The 20,114-nt window shown below is 37.1% G+C and overlaps 1 protein-coding gene across 6 annotated transcripts in view; it reads left to right on the forward strand.

The window, feature by feature from the left end:
• The first annotated feature begins 389 nt into the window (after positions 1-389).
• SON (SON DNA and RNA binding protein) overlaps positions 390-20,114 on the forward strand; it is a 39,935-nt gene continuing 20,210 nt past the window's right edge. For all 6 annotated transcript variants that reach the window (XR_003370589.2, XR_015749819.1, XR_003370591.2 and 3 more), the window contains exons 1-4: positions 390-531; positions 3,157-3,323; positions 4,872-12,182; positions 15,021-15,184. Coding sequence is in view for 3 of the 6 variants with exons in the window: in XM_026664189.2 (XP_026519974.1) it covers positions 452-531; positions 3,157-3,323; positions 4,872-12,182; positions 15,021-15,184 (7,722 nt within the window). In the remaining 3 variants the exon portion in view is untranslated. The remainder of the gene's footprint in view (positions 532-3,156; positions 3,324-4,871; positions 12,183-15,020; positions 15,185-20,114) is intronic.

The raw sequence follows: 20,114 nt of genomic DNA on the forward strand, positions 1-20,114 counted from the left end.
GCGAGGCAACGGTAAAAATAGGCTTTTACAGCCCCGACCACAGCCGGGCATGAACCTTTGGGATGGGGGACCGTTTAGTTCAGTCATAGTTTAAAGCTGAGGGGGCGGCTACGAAGTGACTTCCAAATCGTTATCTTTTACTCGTTCTCCCTTCCTAGTATATACTTCCCACGGAACAATAACTAGTGGTTGCAGCAAATGAAAACAACAACGTGCGGGAGCAACTCGGCCGTCCGAGACTCTATGGCTAAAATCGAGGGCAAGAGCGTCCACACACAGACGACTTCAGTCCCCACCTCCGGCCTCAGAGCAAGCAATCAGAGAACGCAGAACTTAAAAGGAAGAAGTAGGAAAGAGCTTCTTCTTCTTCCGGCGTTGCATTGTAGAGCGCAGGCGGATCTGCGTCTCGAGGAGAGAGAGAGAGAGGGGGTTCGTGCCGCGCAAGGCTGTCATGGCGACTAACATCGAGCAAATTTTTCGGTCTTTCGTCGTTACCAAGTTCCGGGAGATCCAGGAGCAGCAATTCGGCAGGTAAATCGTGAGAGGAGTGGGCTTTATATTGCTTGGAAGCGGGTAGATTCGGGCAGTCGGTACGCGGAATAACGGACGAAGCGGATGGAGTGGGGGAGGGGTTGGCCGAGAGACCGGAAGGGGCATCGCGGGGGACACAGCTGTCCGAGAACGAGGCCGAGGCCGAGTTTAGTCGGGGTATCGATTTGAATTAGTCAGGGAAACTGGGAGAGAAATGGATCTCCTAAAGACGGAAAGGGTGCCGGAGGGGCGGGGGGAATTACAAGGTTGAAAAGAGAGGAGCCGACGTAGGCGGCCTGCTGGTTGGATTGGCGTCGCAAAGAATGTCAATCCTTCGTTATTTGAAATTTCGAAATCGGATCGTTGGAAGGATTTAGTGGTTTTGGGAGCTTGAAAGAAGATTTTAAGCCCTGAGTCGATCTAATTGCTCCCCCCCCCTCTTTCCCGGGAATGAGAAAGGGACGAGAGTTACATAGAAATACATTGATAACAGGTTACTGTTCGTAGAAAATTGTAGAATCTAACTCTTTTAAAGCATAGCTTTAAATCAATTTGCCAATAATGTTTTTGGAAAGACAATTTTTTGTGTAAATGTGTGATTATTTTAAAGTAAAATTAAACATTTTTTAAAAGGTTATGAACGTATACCATGTTGAAGAATATCAACGAAGGATCTCTGTCCAGCTAATTTTTATCTATCTACTTATAAAATTTATAATTATTGATGAAATTATCTTTTGTTATATCACTTAATTATCATAGAATCAGTGTTGACTCCTGGTGAGTGGACAAGTCCTTTAGACAAGAGTTCAGAAGTGTCTCCCATTGCTGTCTATAGGAGTGGCGTCCCAAGTCACTCAGCTGCCTTTCAGGCCTAAGGCAGGACTAGAAGTCAATCTTCTGGTTTCTAGCCTGGTGCCTTAACCACTGGACCAAATTTGCCTCTCTTTTTATTTTATTTACTTGTACTTATGTTCATTATCTATTACTATATATAATTCTGATGTAGACCTATTGGACAAGATAGATAATAGGGGTTTATGCAATGCTAATTGTTTAAAACACCAAATTCCAATTATGGAGGCAGTAAATAAAATACCACATGTCAGAAGAAACTATTCTGAATACAAGAGGGTTTTGACAAGATGTTATGTCAATAAGCTAGTATAAAGGTTATAGATATTCTTTAAATTTTTATAATTTGGCAATTGCAAAAAAAGATGCAATTTGGAAATGCACATCTATATAGTAGTAAACAAATGTTTACATTTAAATTGTTGTATCTGAAGTTTACTGTCTTAAATTCTATTCTTTGGAGGACAGGTACCTTACATGTAAATATGTTCTACATTTTGGAGTCAGTTTTACTACCTAAATCAGCACTCTGTGTGAATGAAAAACTAATATTGAGATTTCTGCCCTAAGTGGTTGCATTAAAAATAATATAAACTTCCAAAGAATATGAGCTGGCAGAGTGAAGTCATTATAGGTCCAAGTATACTTTCTTCAGCATATATTTGTGAAAATAGATTTTCAGTGTTGTAGGCTGAATGATGTACCAAGTCTAAAACTCTGTTTTGTTTTAAATTGTACTCCATACACCTTGGTATGCATTCCATTACAATTTATAACCAATGTATGCCAGGAGAAATAAATTAAAAATAGTCCTGTTTTTTTTAAATGAGGTTTTCCTTCATCAAAAACACTGTTCATTGTGAAAACACTGCCTGATGCTGTTTACTTGTAATGTTAATAGGCCTTTATCTTCATATATTTCAAGGGCATCAGTGTCTTTGAATTAGTATCCCAACTGTGTTCAAATTCCATTGAACATCTGCATTGAGAGAATAATTCTTATAAATATTCCTTTCATTTTCATGAAACAAATAAATGTAGTTCAAGTTTACTTTAGTTAGGATAATAATAATCAGATTGTGTCATAAAACTACAAAAAAGATGTTATATTCTGGAAAGGAGTATAATTATCAACAAATTAGCACTTGAAAAGATCGCTCAATTTTCTTGTGCTCTATAATGTTGATTTGTAAAAGGCTTTTATTTACCTATATTAGCTCAGTACACATGGCTGAAAAACATACATAGTTTCAAATAGTAACATCAGAAAAATAGCACTGAAAGTTGACAACTTATAGTAGGAGATAGCACTAAAAAGAATTTGGCTCAAAATTATGCAGTCTTTATTGTAGATGCTTAATTGTAAGTTTGATTAAAAATATCAGATATTTTCTGCAAGGAAATTTATTCCCTCCCTCTGTTTTTAATCTAATCTTCTGAATAAATGTATGGTACAATGCTTGGTATTCTTTTAAAAACATGGACATTGGACATTATATGTAACATATATTTCAAAGGACATGTAATGTTCTATACACTTGACTGACATAAATTATGACTTCATTTTATTGTATTAAACTTTATGTAATTATTACCTGTTGAGTGCTTTTTGTTTGTTGTGAATTTCACTATGAAAATATTTTTTATATTTATACAGTTTTTGTCTAAGAGAAGTATATGTAAATTGTTGAACTAGCAAACTTAGGGTGCATTAGACTATATTTTTGAAATATGTCTGATCTTGAGATTTTAATTTTTTTTCTTGATTAGTGGAAAGCTAGGAAATCAGCACAATGGTGAAATAAACACATCTGGGCAAGTAAACTCTTCAGATGATACAATTCAATCTATAGAAAGTCTTCAAAATGATCCACTAGTGCAGAAGATAGAACAAGTATTATCAGAAGTGTTGGGTACTGAGCCACGGTACAAATCAGGTAAATTAAAAAACATTTTAAGATCAACTTATAATTTTATATCTATGTCTTTAAAATAATAATGTTTGCAAACTAGTATGTCATCTCCAGAATGCTTGCATTTAAAATAGTCTTCTGGAGATGAATAATGTACTGTTTTGCAAAATGTGTTGTTTATAATGTTTTCTATACCATTTGCTGTGTCAGGATGAATTAAATTGACATTTGGAGAAAATAGTATCAATTTTGTATATGTTTTGTAATTTATATAAATTAAAGTAGCATAAGTATAAATAATGTGTTCTGAAGCACTATTTTAAATTGTAATAGTTTATAGTAGAGGTAATTTTCTGAATAGAGTTCTATGCTATAAAGAAGTTGAGGGATGATTTTGCCTTCAAACATTTTACCTGTTAATGTAGGATCACCCTCTTCTTTGTTTGGAAAAAAAATAAGGTTGTTTTTTTCTTTCGGCATAGAGAACAAAATGCTTCAGTTACTCTGTCCACGAAAACACAAAAGACACTTATTTCCTTTAATAGGTCAGGTGTAGAATTGTTGACTTTTTTTCAACATAGTGTGTTATCTTGGTTTTCTGATGGTTAATAACCAACATTTCAGCTTTACAAAAGATCAATAGGGACTTCGGTGCTTTTGTAATGTTCGCATATTGCTGCATAACAGGATATGTTAAAATTGGAATCTATCTGCAAAAGATGAAGATTTAATTAGAACATGATTTAATTAATATATAAATTAAAAAGAAATTGGGCAAAAATGCCCCCATCTTAGGGTAAAGATAAACCCCTAAATTAACTTAAGCCATAAATGAATATACTATAAAGCAGGGGTCCTCAAACTTGGCAGTTTTAAGACTTGTGGACTTCAACTCCCAGAATTCCTCCTCCAGACATGTTAGCTCAGGAATTCTGGGAGTTGAAGTCCACAAGTCTTAAACTTGCCAAGTTTGAAGAACCTTGCTATAAAGGAACCCGTAAAATACAGGTAGTCCTTGACGTACAACAGTTCAGTCTTTTGAAGTTACAACAGCACTGAAAAAAGTAACTTATGACTGTTTTTCATGCTTATGACTGTTGCAGCATCCACATGGTCAAAATTCAGCCACTTGGCAACTGAATCATATTGATTATAGTTGCAGTATCCCGAGGTGATCAATATTTGCAACCTTCTGATAAATAAAGTCAATTGGGAAACCAGGTTCATTTAACAACCATGTTACTAGGAAACCTGCAGTGATTCACTTAACTGTGGCAAGAAAAGTTGTAAAATGGGGCAAAATTCACTTAACAATTTTTTCACTTAGCAACAGAAATTTTGGACTCAATTGTGGTCATATGTTGTGGACTACCTGTATAGGATCTTAGCTCTTTGGAAATTTATTGTATATATTAGTATTCTTAATAATAGTTGCTTGTTGTCTTCTGTAATCTGACAATTCCAGCAAATATAGCAAAACTGCTTGTTGGTTAGTCTTGTAAAATATTGCCTTTGATTTTTATACAACTTTATGCCATTTTTTGTTTTAAATTTTAAAATATCTTTTTAAAGGAGATGGAGATGATATCGAAAGGAATAATTCACACTCTATTAAAAGAGGCTTATCTGAAGACGTGCAAGATGAAATTCCAAGGAAAAGGTCTAAGAAGGACAAGAAACACAAAGATAAAAAGAAAAAGAAAAAACGAAAGAAGGAGAAGAAAGAGAAGAAATATAAAAAACATGCCAAAGAAACAGATGATCAGCAAAAAGAATGTGAAGATATGCAACTTTCTCATTCAGATCTAGAAAATTCAGGTTCTCTCTTAAATGCAGAAAATGATATAGATGTACACTCTGGGTCTACCTTGAATGAAGTTTCTCCTTTGATTAATGAAAAAACTGTGTATGAAAATCTAAACTCGACTATGTTGAATAATACATTTAGTTCAGATACCAGCAAACTGGATACATCTGAAGAAGATTCTACTCTCATAAGTATTCAGGAGGTCAGTGAAGTTAAACTTGCAAATGAAAAAGAATTGGAAGATGACAGTTACCATCCTAATGTAACAGTAAATATATGCCCAGAGGATAAATCTTTGAGTGATGCTATTTGCACAGTTGTAGAAAGAGTGTCAGATATAAATGAAGTAGAGCAAGCTAAGTTAATGTTGGAGACAACAGATCAAGAAAACATTCCTGAAAGCAGTCCATATTGTGTAAGAGTAGAGCCAGAACATTTGGAAACCAGGCTGGAATCTACTGCAATGAAAGTAACATGTGTGAATTCAGTCACAGAGCCTGTGACTTCGAAAAATGTGAAAGAAACAGTATCCACCTCTTTTGAATCAACTGGCTATAAATTAATGACTCTCCCTTTGGAATCAAATGCAGAAGCTAAAGATTCAGTAACAACTTTAGGATTTTTAGCTATGGTGGTAGGAAAAGATTTTGAAGCAACTTCAGAATTTTTAAATACAGCAAAAGTATTCACAGAAAGAAGTCCTAAGCATTCCAGTAGAAAAGGTGATTCAGTGCACGAATTGGAGAAAACTGTCACAATGAAAGATTTGCACAAGCCACAACAGTTTGGAACAGAACGGAAAGATGTGGAAACTACTGCAGAAGCTGTCCATACAGTCCTTGAAAAAGATCCTGAGCTAGATGTGGTAGCTCAGCTGAAACCTCAGCAAGAAGTTTCAGAATTTGATGTACAAAAATATAATAGAGCAAACCTTGGTACAGAGATTCTAAAAGATATGAAAGAATTAAGAGAAACTTGTACCCTCATGATTGGACTGAATGAATCAGAAAAAAATGCAGGATATCTTCCAATCCAAAAAGATGCAACAGATTTGCAAAGAGCACCACTGTTAGAAAATAGGACTAGAATAGATTCAGAAGAACATCTCTCCATTGTAGGATTGGAAAAAACAAATGTAGAAGTTAATTCCTACTTTACGAAAATTGATGCAAGATCTGATGGTGTAACAGAATCAGAAAATTGGAAACCTGCTCCAGAATCTTCTAAAGCAAAGAATTTGGAATGCATCCAGGAATTTGAAAAGGCTGAACGGATTAATTATTTGGAAACTTCATTAGAAACTGTAATAGAAAATAGAGGAAACTCTAAAATCATTCAACATTCTCTGGCGCTCTTCAGTGTGAAAGTTCCTGAAAATGCTTCACAATTAAAAGACATGAATGTTTCAGAAACAATACAAACAGAGAAAATACAAAATCTGGAAAGTTCGAAATATGTAGATCTAAGAAATGAAAACAAGAATGCAGAGAAGTTGAAAAATATTCCAGAACCTTTGATGCTTGTAAACAATTTAGAAAATTCATCAGAGTTGCAGTGCATAGAAGAAATTAAAATAGTGAAGGAAACTTCACAATCTGATGTGGAGGCACACAAAAAAGATTTCAAAACTGTTCTTGAACCTGAAGAGAGAGATGTGGATGCTGGTTCAGGATCTCTGCAGATGATATTTGCAAACTATTCAGAACATAATCTAGAACTTTATACAGAAACTGAAGGTATGATAGAGTTGAAAAATTCAGATGCAGTTTTGAAATCATTGCATAAGTCAAATGCTGACAACATTGAACCACCATATGCCAAGGAAATCAAATATGTTAAAAGTACAGAATCTGAAGCAGTGACTGAAGTAAATAATTTACAAGAAAACTTAAAACCATTACAAAAACATGTAAAAAATGTGGAACCTGCATCAAAATCAATTGCATTACCAACTGTGACATACACAGAGACACTTGAAGGTACTTCCAATAGAACGCAAAGTGAAACTGAATCTCATTTTGTGCAAGAAATAGAACAGAAATGTTTTGATTCCACTGTAAAGAAGAACCAAAGTAGTGTAGATACAACAGATTTGGGACTTACCTCAAGACGTAAGGAAGTAATTGAAACAAACTCCAGCAAAATAGGAGAAAGTGAGTTGTTAGTTAAGAGTCAAGGTCCATTATTCATTTCAAAATCATTGCATGAAATTGATGTAATAAGTTCAGAAAAAAGTAATCCAGAATTTACAGGAATAGCGGTAGTACAAGACTTAAAAGAACCTGGAAAATCTTTGACAGCTGCAATTGATCCTAAGGATTTTTTAAAATTGAAGAATTTAGTATTGGTTGAATCAAAAGATGATTTTCCATTTGGCGGTACTATGAAACAATTTGAATCAGTTTCAGAATCTCTTGAACAAAATCAAGAACGATTAGAGAACACACAGACACAAATTAGAAAAGAATGTTTAGATCCTGTGCCTGATTTAAGTGTTAAATGTGCAAGAACAGAGATTCCGTTTATAGATGAATTTAATATTCAGGAGAAGAACAAGAAATTGGAAGAAAAAGTAGAAACTACAGGATTAATGGAAGCACCAGAACCTCTGAATTTGTCAGAGAGAGATCTGATTGTTCTTACTTCTGATTCTGGAATTAAAGTTTCAAGATATGGTCCAGAAACTGTGTACTTGACAAAAACAAATTCAGAGGCCATCCCGAAGTCTTATGAAATTCAAATGAAAGATTCAAAAACTTCAGAATCTAAAACAAGAAATGTAAAAGACGTGAACATTGATTCAGAATCTTTGCTTCAAGCAGGTGTAGAAATTAAAGAATACATTCCAGGATGTAAAACAGTGGTATCAGATAGTGTGGAATTTACAGCAGAAATGCTTCCAGAATCAAAGAGTATAACAAAGTTGCAAAACTCAAATGCAGTACTCAGAAGTGAAGGATTGACATATGAACATTTGAAAACACCACCAGCATCTGTATGTGTAATAGATACTGAAGATCTAGAAATACCTCCCAAGTCTACAGAATTGGGCGTAACGGAAAAGCAAGGTGTTCCTACGTCTTTATCTGCCTCAGTGGAATCTACAGATGTATCAGAAGAAAGTTTTGAACATAATTACAGAGCAGATATGAAAAAGGTAGAAGCAAGTCAGAAGTCTATTAATGTAGAGTTCATCGGTAAAGAAAAGATGAACGATCAACCTGTCCAGCCATCTAATGATAATGATGCAAATGTTTCAAAACTATTTATGTCTTCACATTGTGGTGTAAGGGCACACATTATAGAAGAAAGACTGTCAGTTGCCAACGAAGAAAGTGTTTCTGGAATAACTTCAGAATCTGGTACAGGATTGTTAAAATGCTCTGAAGTGTCTGAAACTATCACAGGTCAAGAGAGAGAGAGATTTGATATAACTCTGCCTGAATTTATGGTAGATGTCCAAGATTTGAAAGAAAGCCCTAATATTTTAGATGCACAAGAGAAGAAGACTTTAAAAGCTAGTCAGAGAGAAAAATATACTAAGTCTTCTTATGTATTAGAATCCAGGGATGCAGCTGATGTTTCACAATCTGGGTCTAAAGTTGAACCAAAAGGATTAAGAGCAACAATGAGCTATGAAAGACTATCAGAAATAAAAGATCCAGTGGCCACTGCAATGCAGTTAAAGAAACCAGAATTAACATCTTCAGAATCTGTTTCTATATTGGAAGTAACTGACACTTTGAAAACCCCAGAGCTCAAAACTCCTCGAACATATTTAGGAGTAACTGGTTTCAAATCTTCTGACACAACTGCAGAGAGTTGTCCACTAAAAATAATTGACTCTGACTCACAAATCCAACATGAAAACATTTTGGAAGTAAAAAATTTGGAATCTGCTTCAGAAATTAAATATGGGCTAGGAACATTTCCATTCAAAATTGCTTCAGAATCTGAAAAAGTGACACCAGATGAACTTTCAAAAGCTCTTTCAAAAATATTATCTTCAGGCAATTTGGAAAACCTGGAACAAATTTTGAAATATAGACGTAACCAGGAAAGAAAAGATTTAGAGTCTGCCCAGTTTGACACCCCGGTGGCCAAAGATTTGAAAGGAAGTCTTACAGATGAAGAAATAATAGGTATTCCAGAGACTACTCAAGTTTCAAAAGCAAGAGATACTGGATCAAATCTATCAGCTACAGTTCCAGAAACAATTGAAAAATGTTCTGATATATTTCTGGAAGGTAAAACTATGTCAGATGTACAGGCTACAAATACAAATGTAGAACTAGACAATTTAATTAAAAAGTCACCTGACATTTCTACAGACATTAATAAATCAAAATCAAATTCAGGACTTACTGATATAATGGAATTGAAATGTAACAATGCTTCAGAATCTGTACAGATGAAAGAACTGGAAGATTTTGAAACAGTTGTTTTAAACAAGTCTGTAATTGAAATAAAAAACCTCCAAGCTGTACAAACATCAGGAGAGAAAGAGCAAATGGATTTTCAGGAACTCTCAAAATCAATGTTACCTTTAAACATTCAGAATTTGGAAAGAAACTCAAGTTTGCCACAACAAAAGATATTGGAAACATCTCTAGAACCTGTTAAAGATTTTGTATCAGTTTCTGAATGTTCAAGTACAAAGGATATTGAACAGAATTTAAAAAGTGGATTTGTGGCAGAAGGGAAAGCTGAGGAATCAACTGTAGAACATGTACTAATGCAAGATAAGAGTGCAGAAATAATTCCACAGTTCACTTTGGAAATGAAAGATTCAGAAGCAACCTTAGAATCTGTAGATGTGGCAAACAGAAAAGATCTAGATGTACAGACTTTTTCAAAGGAGCAAACAACTATTAAACCTCTCTGTATGACAACAGAAGGCAAAGCGGAAGTAAATCAACTGGAAACCATTGTGCTGGGAGATTCAGGAGAAGCTGTAAAGCCTGTGCACTTGGCAGAGAAAGAAGTCATCCGAGTGGGAGAATGCATTGAGGCAAAAGATTCAGGAATAGCTATTGAATCTGAGGTTATAATAAAGGATAAAGACTTGGAAGTTTCTCTTCAGGGCTCTTCAAAATATCAGGATTCAGATGTTACTCTGAATTCTTCAGAAATAATGAAGGAAAGTGAAGGGAGTAATTTAAAAGAAAAAAAAAGTGAGAAAATAAGTAGTAAAAGTAAAGATAAAAGTAAAAGTGGAAAAAAAACAAAAAAAAGCAGATCAAAATCTCCTTCCAAGTCAAAGAAACGTAAAAAGAAATCTAGATCACGGTCTACATCTAGACAAGTATCTAGAAGAGCACGTTCTAGAAGCAAACATGATTCCAGTTCCAAGAGAAAACACTCCACTTCACGTCGCAAATCTAGATCCAAATCTGTTGATAAAAAAGAAAAAGAATCTTCATTAAGGTCTAGACGAAGACGTTCACGGACCTCTGATCGTCTTAAATCTAGATCTAAATCTCCTGATAGAAGAGACACTTCAATAAGATCAAGACGTAGACGATCCAGATCATCTGATCACAAGTCTAGATCCAGATCAGTTGAAAGAAGAGACTCAGCTAGGAGAAGACGAAGGTTATCCAGATCTTCTGACAATCGCAGATCTAGATCACGATCAGTTGATAGAAGAGAGGCTTTGACAAGATCAAGGAGGAGGCGCTCCAGATCTTCTGACCATCATAAATCTAGATCACGATCAAGTGACAAAAGAGAGACCTCTCTGAGAACAAGGCGAAGGCGATCTCAGTCTTCTGATCGTTGTAGATCTAGATCAAAATCATTTGACAGAAGAGACTCTTCAGTAAGAACACGGAGAAGACGATCTAGATCTTCTGATAATCTCAAGTCTAGGTCAAGATCGCCCGATGACAAGAGAGAGCTTTCAGTGAGAAGAAGGGGGAGAAGATCAAGGACCCCTGAAACTCGCAAATCTAGGTCTAGATCTGTTGACAGAAGGGAGATTTCAGGGAGAGGAAGGCGAAGGCGATCAAGATCCTCTGATAATCGTAAGTCAAGATCCAGATCAGTTGACAGAAGAGACAGTTCAGTGAGGATAAGGAGAAGGCGATCTAGGTCTTCTGATAACCGCAGATCAAAGTCCAAATCTGTTGACAAAAGGGACAGTTCAGTGAGGATGAAACGAAGGCGGTCTGTGTCCTCTGATCGCAAATCTAGATCCAGATCTGTTGATAAAAAAGAGACTTCAGCTAGATCAAAAAGGAGACGTTCCCAGTCTTCTGATAATCACAAATCTAGATCCAAATCAGTTGAGAATGTAGAAACATCAGGAAAATCAAAAAGGCAATCTAAATCTACTGATAAGTCCAGAACAAAATCAGTTGAAAAGAGGGAGTCAACCTTAAATTCTAGTCATAGACGATCTAAGTCATTAGATCGCCCAAGATCTAAATCAAAATCTAGATCGAAGTCTTCTGAAAGAAAAAAAGACACCGATTCTGTGGATGGATCAAGGGGGAAACACTCTAAATACAGATCAAAGTCTAAGTCCCTTGAGAAAACAGATGGAACTGAGTCTTTGGAAGTAACTTTGAATAATCGAGAAAAATCACCTGAGCAGCACAAATCTAAATCTAGGTCTAGGTCTAAATCTGTAGATAAAGCAGGAGAGAAAGAACGCTTGAGAAGATCAAGAAGTAAAGGTTCCAAGTCCTCAGAATCTAGGTCTCGTAGACGTAGAACAGTATCAAGGTCTAGAAGAAATCGTTCACAATCACAGTCACGTTCTCGAACTCGTTCACAGTCACGTTCAAGACGGAGGAGGACTAGATCAAGATCAATATCAAGACAGCGATCTTTGTCAAGGAAAAGACATAGACGATCTCGGAGAAATCGATCAAGATCAACCGAGAGGAGGAGAAGAAGATCTGATTCAAGAGACAGTTTTAGAATATCTCTCAGGTTACGTTCCAGAAGTCGAACACCTGTCCGTCTGAGATGTTCTAGGTCTACAGGAAGAAGAAGAAGTACTAGTAAATCACCTGATCATCGACGGTCTAGATCTTCAAGCAGATCACCAAAACGTCTCACTGACTTGGGTAAGCAATGTTTCCTCTAGCTAGATAAAATTATCTTGATTATGCTGGCATTCATATATTAATTTCACATCATAAATGTATTCAAAGCTATTCCCCGCCCTTCAGAAGCTTCTTGGATGAGAAGCAAAATAACTTCAAGGAAAAACAAAATCCAGTTGCCTTTTGAAAAAGCAACTTTGGGTTCCACAATTTAGGTTTTGCATTGCATTTATATGCATCTTGATTCTGATTAGTATTTGGAGAAAAATATCCAAGATGACCAGAATGGGCAGGAAGACTTGGAAGACAAAAGATAATTAATTATTAATATAAGTCTTTCTGATAATCACTTCCAGCTAATAGCTTTCAAATATCTTGACTAGTTGGCGTTAATTTATAGTACAAAGTACAAAAATACAAAAGAAAATAGGAAAATAATGGAGGGGGAAAGGAAGGGAAAATGTCGGGCAAAGGGGGAAAAAAAGGTGTTGATTTCTCACTTCCTTTGGTGCAGTCGAATAAGACAATAGCAACAAACATCAACTTTTTACTTTCACATCATAATATAAACTAGCCATTTCTATAACAGCAAACCTATTTAATTGATAAAACCCAAAAGTTTCATTTTTTTCTACCTCAAAGTTCAGAAGCGGTTTCCAAGTAGAAACAAAAGTAATTGTATTTTTTTCTTTGATCAAAGCAGTCAGTGTGGCCACTTCTGCTAACCTCCATCAACTTTTGCAACCATTCATCCATTGTGGGAATCAAAGTGTCCATACATTTTTGTGTGTAAAGTAGTCCTGCTGTCAACATACATAACATCAAAGTTCCAAATTTTTTTCCAAGTCTTTCCATTAAACCCAGAATAAAAGTTTCTGATTTTATCTTTATATTTACTTTGAGAATCTTCTGTATTAAGATGTGAATCTTACTCCAATATTTCTTTGCTTTATCACATGGCCACCATAAGTGAAAAGATCCCTTCTTTACATTCATTTGAAATACATTCTTGACAACTTATCTGGTGTGAAATACCAATGATACATCATCTTATAAATTTTTTCTTTTAAATTATAATTTATTATAAATTTTAGACCTTTCGTCCATGTATTCTCCCATTGTTCATTCTGTTATATCCAAAGTTTCTTGGCTTCTGAATAATGTAATGTTTTACATAGCATTCTCCAAATTCAATAATAATTTATAGACCTTAGCAATAATGTGTTCATCACTACCATGCAGTAAGATATCCAATTCATTTTTTGCAATCAAACCCATAAATCTTTTTTTCTGATTTAAATTTTTCTTTCAATTGTAAATATGCAAACCAATGGCAGATGAGTCCTTCTGATTCTAATTCCTCTTTAGATTTTAGGATCATCAAAATTAAAATATATTATTTGACCATAAGTCTACCAGTCTGGCTTTGTCACCATTCCTTTCTAAGAAAAGTTTCCTGGCTGGACACCCAGAGAGGCATCTTCACAGAAAACCTTGGTTTATATTTATTCCAAACTCTTAGGAGGGCACGTCTAACAAAATGGTTATTAAAATAGACATTTACTTTAACCTTGTCATACCATAAATAGCTGTTCCATTCAAATCTTAATTCGTGGCCTCTAAATCATGTAACCTCTTATTCTGAAGATTAACACTCTTAGCCAGACCAAACAGCAAACATTGAAAAAAAAATTTCAAATCTGATAAACCCAGACCTCCTCTTTCCTTAGCATCTTGCAGTAATTTGTATCTAATTCTTGTTTTTTCTCCTTGTCATATAAACTTGGAAATATCCATCTGCCATTGTTTAAATGGATATCAATTGCAAAGTACTGGCAACTTCTAAAAAAACAAACATGTTTGGTAAAACATTCAACTTAATTACAGAATTAATGATAATGATAATTCTGTAATTGCCCATTAATGATAATTACAATTTATCCCATCTTTTGATATTATTTCAAAGAGGAACTTACCAGTAGTTATTTTGAAATAGTTTTGCATTTCTATTTGCCAATATAACCCCCAGGTTTTTCACTTTTTTCTCAACATTAAAACCAGCTTTTTTTCATTGTCCTGAGAGGTCATATACTTAATAAGCATTATTGTTTTCTGTGTATTTATTTTAAAACCAAATAAAACCCCAAACTAATTTAATTTCCTCAGCGAATATTCTATATTGTTTTTTGCGTCTTGCCAAGTCATCAGCAAATGTCCCCAATTTATTAACTTACTTTTTAATATTTATACCTGTTATTTTCTCATCTTGCCTAGTATTTCTATTCAAAACTTTTTTTCCAGTTAACATTTTTATTGAGTTATAAAGTATTATAAAATACAAAATAAATAGAAAAGCGGGGGGGGGGGGGTGTTAGAAAGAAATGAGGAAAAATAAGAAAAAAAGAAGCATTGACTTGCAATTTTTTCTGTTATAGTAAAATAAGGCATGAACATCAAATCACAACTTTTTGCTTTTTCATAATAATATGAACAAGCCATTTCTATAAAGATCTAACAGTCTAATCGGTAAAACCCAAAGTCAAGAGTTTCATTATTTCCCATATCAAGCATGAAGTTCAGAAGCGGTCTGCATGTGAAAACAAAAATACTTACGTTCTTTTCTTTAATCAAAGTGGTTAATTTTGCCATTTCAACCAATTCCATCAACTTCTCTATTCAAAACTTATACCACCTGTTCTACTTTAACTGAAGACTTAATAACTGACCTCTTGAGTGGGTGAGAATGCTAGAACAGATATTTGGAAAGAGGTACATGATTGTCCAAGTTTCAAACCAGCACTTGAATTCTGTAAGTTCGCACCACGAGACTGACAAAATATAATTTCCTTTTTCTTTTAGATAAGGCACAGTTACTTGAAATAGCCAAGGCAAATGCAGCAGCAATGTGTGCTAAGGCTGGTGTTCCTCTCCCACCAAGTCTGATGCCTGTTATAACTCCAGAGAAGAAGGAAGAGAAAGTTACTCAAAAGTCAGCAAAAGAAACAATATTGGAACTGACTGAGGTAACAGGAACAAAATGAAACTGATGTATGGAGGTGTGCCAAAATGTCAAATTTGAAGCACCTTTAGGTGCAAACTGATCATTTTAAATATAGAATGGTCATTTTCTCAGGCAATTCCAAAATTGAAACAGAACAGAGCATCATGAATTTGAAATCATTTTGCATCCTGTCATACTACTGATTTTTGGAAAACAATTTGTGCTATAGTTTTAGTTTTCAAAATAAAAAAAAAACCCACCCTGTTTGAAAAACATTAGATCTAGCACAAGGACACAAATAAGTGCAACTTGAACCAAGTCTGTATTTTTTTAACTTGATTTGTGTGTTTGGGTGTGCCTTTGAGTCAGTGTTGATTCTTGGCTAAACCTTTTTGCCAAAGGTGCTGTCAGCCTCCAAGAATCCTTCTGCTTGCCTTTCCGGGTGCCATAGAACCGGGGTGGGGGAGGGAAGAATAATCGGGCCTCATGGGGGGAAGGGTGCTGGAGGATTAAGTTTGTAAATTGTAAAAGTTGGGATGCTTTCTTGATTATGCTTACTGCGCAGATGTAGCCTCTTACCTCTGTAGGCCAAGGTCAACCGTCCTGGCATACCAGATGTGTGAAACGCCATCTGAAGATGCACCCACATGACATTATACATATCTCAGATTGGATGGACAATTTGAACTATTGGGGGTGGGGACACGGGATAACTTTGTATATGTAATTTTCGCGCTTATTGCTTCAGATCTTGTATTTCTTCTGTTGCTACCACTTCAAATTCAGTAAAAGTCCTTTTCTCTATAACAATGGAGTCTAAGGTTTTCTTTCTTGGGTTTTGAATGGAGCTACACCTGACATTATACAAGATCTCTGTTTTTACTAGCCCACCCGAAGATTTACTTTATCTTCTGAGGGGGTCTGAAAACAATGTCTAACTCAACCAGAAATCAAGAAGATCTGGGGGCTACTGGAACTACAGCCTCACTGCTTCTCAACACTCGAGGAGGCTGAGTTGCTGGCGGGGTTGCAGATTGAAGAGAAACCAGTGGTCTGACCCAAATGGTCTCTGGGAGTAGGATGGAAATTGCTGGAAGAAACCCCCTCCTGGGGTGATGACTGCCAGACGTCGGCATGGAGAAGCTGCATGGCAGGAGGAAAACCGAAAAGATCTTCTGGTGACCCAAGCTTTGCATCTGTTTAATAAGGCCATGAAGGGTCGCAAAGCTGAAAAAAGATATGGATTGCTGACCTGTGAAGAGCCTGGGGGAGAGAGAAGGGGGGCAGAAGCAATTGGAGCTCTGCAGGCCATTCCAATAGCTCAGCCCAGGCCGGCTCAAGCGGCTGCCGTAGCCCAAGCCCCCCCGGGGGGGCAGCACCACAGAGGCGCCGGGCTCCAGATTGCTGTGCTAAGAGGACGCCGGCAGGAGCAAAAAAAGTTGAAAACACCCCAGCCAAGCTGTGCAAAACAGCCCTGAAAGTGGTGGAGGTTGTTGAGTTCGCTCCTCCAGGAAGAGAGGAATTGGGAACTCTGACCCCTTCTGGCGAAACTGAGTCCGAATCCGATGATGATCCTCTGGTAAGTCCACAAAGGGGCCCTATGACCATCCCAGTGGAATTCAGGGAGCCTACCGCTGGCACTCAGGGGAGATCGTTGGCCTTGCTGACTCTGGGTGTACTAGATGTGTAATTAGCTCAGAAGTCTTGGAGAAACTGAGATTGAAGCTAAGAACTTTAAAAACTCCCATAGCCTTTTGCCAACTGGATGGATCAATAGCTGGGGATGTCCCTGCTCATTTTATAATGGAGCCAGTGGAAATGTTGATGAGAAGACACCAAGAGACTTTGTGTTTTATTGTGGCCCCTGGGATGGAGCGCCCCTTATTACTTGGATTGCCCTGGCTTAGGAAATGGAATCTCCAAGTGAACTGGAGGAAAGGGCTGCTGCGCATATGCACCAACCAACCATCGGAAGGAAAGGAGCTGTCTAGTCCCAGAATTCCATGGAGTGGACGTTGATGGCTAGTGAAAGCATTGTATAGGAGGAAAAAATCCCTGAAGAATATTAGGACCTAAGGGAGGTTTTTAGCGAGAAAGCATTGGATGTGCTACCTCATTGCCCCACAGATTGCAGCATTGACATTCTGCTGGGGGTGAAGCTCCCTAAACTGTATTCGATGACACCACGAGAATTTGAGGAATTGCGTTTGTTTATCGATAAAAACCTTAAGCGAGGTTTCATCCAGCCTTCCCGGTCTTGAGTGGCGGCCCCAGTGTTGTTTCAAGAAAAGAAAGACGGCTCTCTTCGCTTATGTGTTGACTACCAGAACCTGAACGGAATTTGTGTAGAAAACGTTTACCCACTACCCTTAATGAAGGACATGTTAGCTCACCTTGCCAAGGGAAATTTTTTCACTAAGCTTGATTTGAGAGAAGCATACTACCGAATCTGAATTAAGGAAGGAGATGAATGGAAAACTGCATTTAAATGCCCTTTCGGCTGTTTCCAATTTAACGTTCTCCCAGTTGGTCTGTAAGGAGCCCCTACTGTATTCATGCAGCTGATAAATGAGGTGCTGCATGAACATCTATACAAGGGGGTGTTTGTTTATCTTGACATCCTTATCTATACAGAGACTTTGGAGGAGCATGTGAAATTGGTGCGGTCAGTTTTGAAAAAACTTCAGGCGGCTAAACTACGCTAAGTGTGAATTTCATTAAGAGAAAATTGACTATTTGGGTTACCGCATATCGCATGAAAGATAGAAATGGACCTGGAAAAAGTCCGGGCCATTTTGGAATGGGCTCCCCCTCGTACCAGAAAACAGTTGCAGAGTTTTCTAGGGTTCACTAATTTTTACCATCAGTTTATCCCAGCATTCGCAAAGATTGCGTTGCTTATTACAAACCTTCTTAAGACTAAGGGAGAATTGAAACCAAAACCCAGTCAACCATTGGAATGGTCCATGGAGTGCCAGGTGGTTTTTGAGAAGCTGAAACGACTCTTTGCAGCTGAACCGGTGCTGAAGCATCCAGATTTGGATCCCTTTTGTGATCCAGGCTGATGCAAGTGACATAGTGGTGGGAGTGGTGCTGCTTCAGTCAAATGAGAGTGGAACTTTACAACCTTGTGCTTACACCTCCCGAAAACTAACAGAGACCAATAGGAGATGGGCTATTTGGGAAAAAGAAGCGTTTGCTGTCCGGTGGGCATTATTAACTTGGAGGCATTTTCTCGAAGGAGGAAAACACCCCTTTGAGGTGTGGACAGATCATAAAAACCTAGAGGCCTTAAAAACCCCTCGAAAATTGTCTCCCAAGCAAATTTGTTGGGCGCAACACTTTAAGCGGTTTAATTTTTCATTAAAGTACCTGTCCCCGGGGGGGGGGGATTTATGGCTGATGCTCCATCTAGATTGCCCTAATATAACAGTGTCCACCCAGAAATGATCCATCCTATTATTCCTACAAAGCAACTGGCTGCTCCAATGGTCACCAGAGCCCAGAAAAAGAGGGGTGCTCAAATGATCTAACTGTACAGTTAAAGGAAGCTTTAAAATTGGATGATTGGTTTTTAACCCATTCAAATGATTGTAATATTCGTGATAGTCTAGCATGGGTGGGGGCCAAATTATATGTCCCAGCTAGCCTTAGGTGGAGCCATCTTAAAACAAGCCCACGATTCGAAAGCTGCTGGACATTTTGGCTTTGTGAAAACCTTACATTTGGTCAAATGGCAATTTTGGTGGCCATTTTTGAAAAAAGACATAGAAGCATATGTAGCTAGTTGTCCTGTTTGTGCTTTGGCCAAACGGCTACCTGGAAAACCTGCCGGTCTACAACATGTAGCTAGGCCGACTGCCCCATGGAAGGAAATTTCCATGGGTTTTATTGTGGAATTACCTGAGAGTGGGGAAAATACAGTCATTTGGGTGGTTACTGACCTATTTTCCAAGCAGGTACATTTCATATCCTGTGCAAAGATCCCTTCTACAAAAGCTTTGGCTAAACTATTTATTTTACATGTGTATAGACTACATGGTGTTCCTGAATGGATAATTTCAGATAGGGGGGTCCAATTTACTTCAAACTTCTGGAAGAAATTCTTGAAGTTATTGGGCTCTGCCCACTGCTTAAGCTCCACCCACAAACCAATGGGGCCTGTGAGAGAACTAAGTTGGTATTGGAACAATATCTTAGATGTTATATCCATTATCAACAGGATGATTAGTCTGGCCTCTTTCGCAGAGGTGGCTTACAACAACTCTGTTCACAGGAGCACTGGTTTCACCCCGTTCAAGGTAGCTCTGGGTCACAATTTTATACCCATCCCAGAGCTACCACAGGAGAAACCCAATGTTCCATCATTAACAGAGTGAATAACAAAACTCCAGCTTACCTGGTCAGTTACCTGTAAAGCATTAGATAATGCTCATCAAGCTCATAAAAAACAAGCAGACAAGAAGAGAGTTCTACAAAAACCATACTAAGTGTTGGATAAAGTCTTCTTGTCCACTAAGTATTTACAAACAACCCAGAAATTAATAAATTGGGACCTAAATACGTGGGACCTTTCCCAATTGTATGAATTGTGAATCCCGTTGCAGTGCAATTACAATTGCCAAAAACTTAGAAGGATCCACCTCGTCTTTCATGTCAGTTTGTTGAAACCTGAAAATACTTGCGACCTCACCAGGCCACCAGTTCCTCTTCTAATTGAAGACGAGCAACATTTCGAGATTAAAGAGATTTTAGATTCAAGGAAACAGAGAGGAAGACTCCAATATTTAGTTGTTCGGAAGTATTTCCCTCCTCAGTTGGAATGGGTGAATGAATGTGATGTTAGAGCCCCTAAGCTTATACAAGCATTTCGTTTGAAATATCCTGACAAATTTAAATTCTTTTATATATAATATTGTCTCTGGAATGTTTATTTTCCTATTGTTTTACTC

Source organism: Notechis scutatus, chromosome 5 (assembly GCF_049901735.1).
Source record: "Notechis scutatus isolate UNSWTSFEM ecotype Mainland chromosome 5, rNotScu1.2, whole genome shotgun sequence".
NCBI lineage: Eukaryota > Metazoa > Chordata > Lepidosauria > Squamata > Elapidae > Notechis > Notechis scutatus.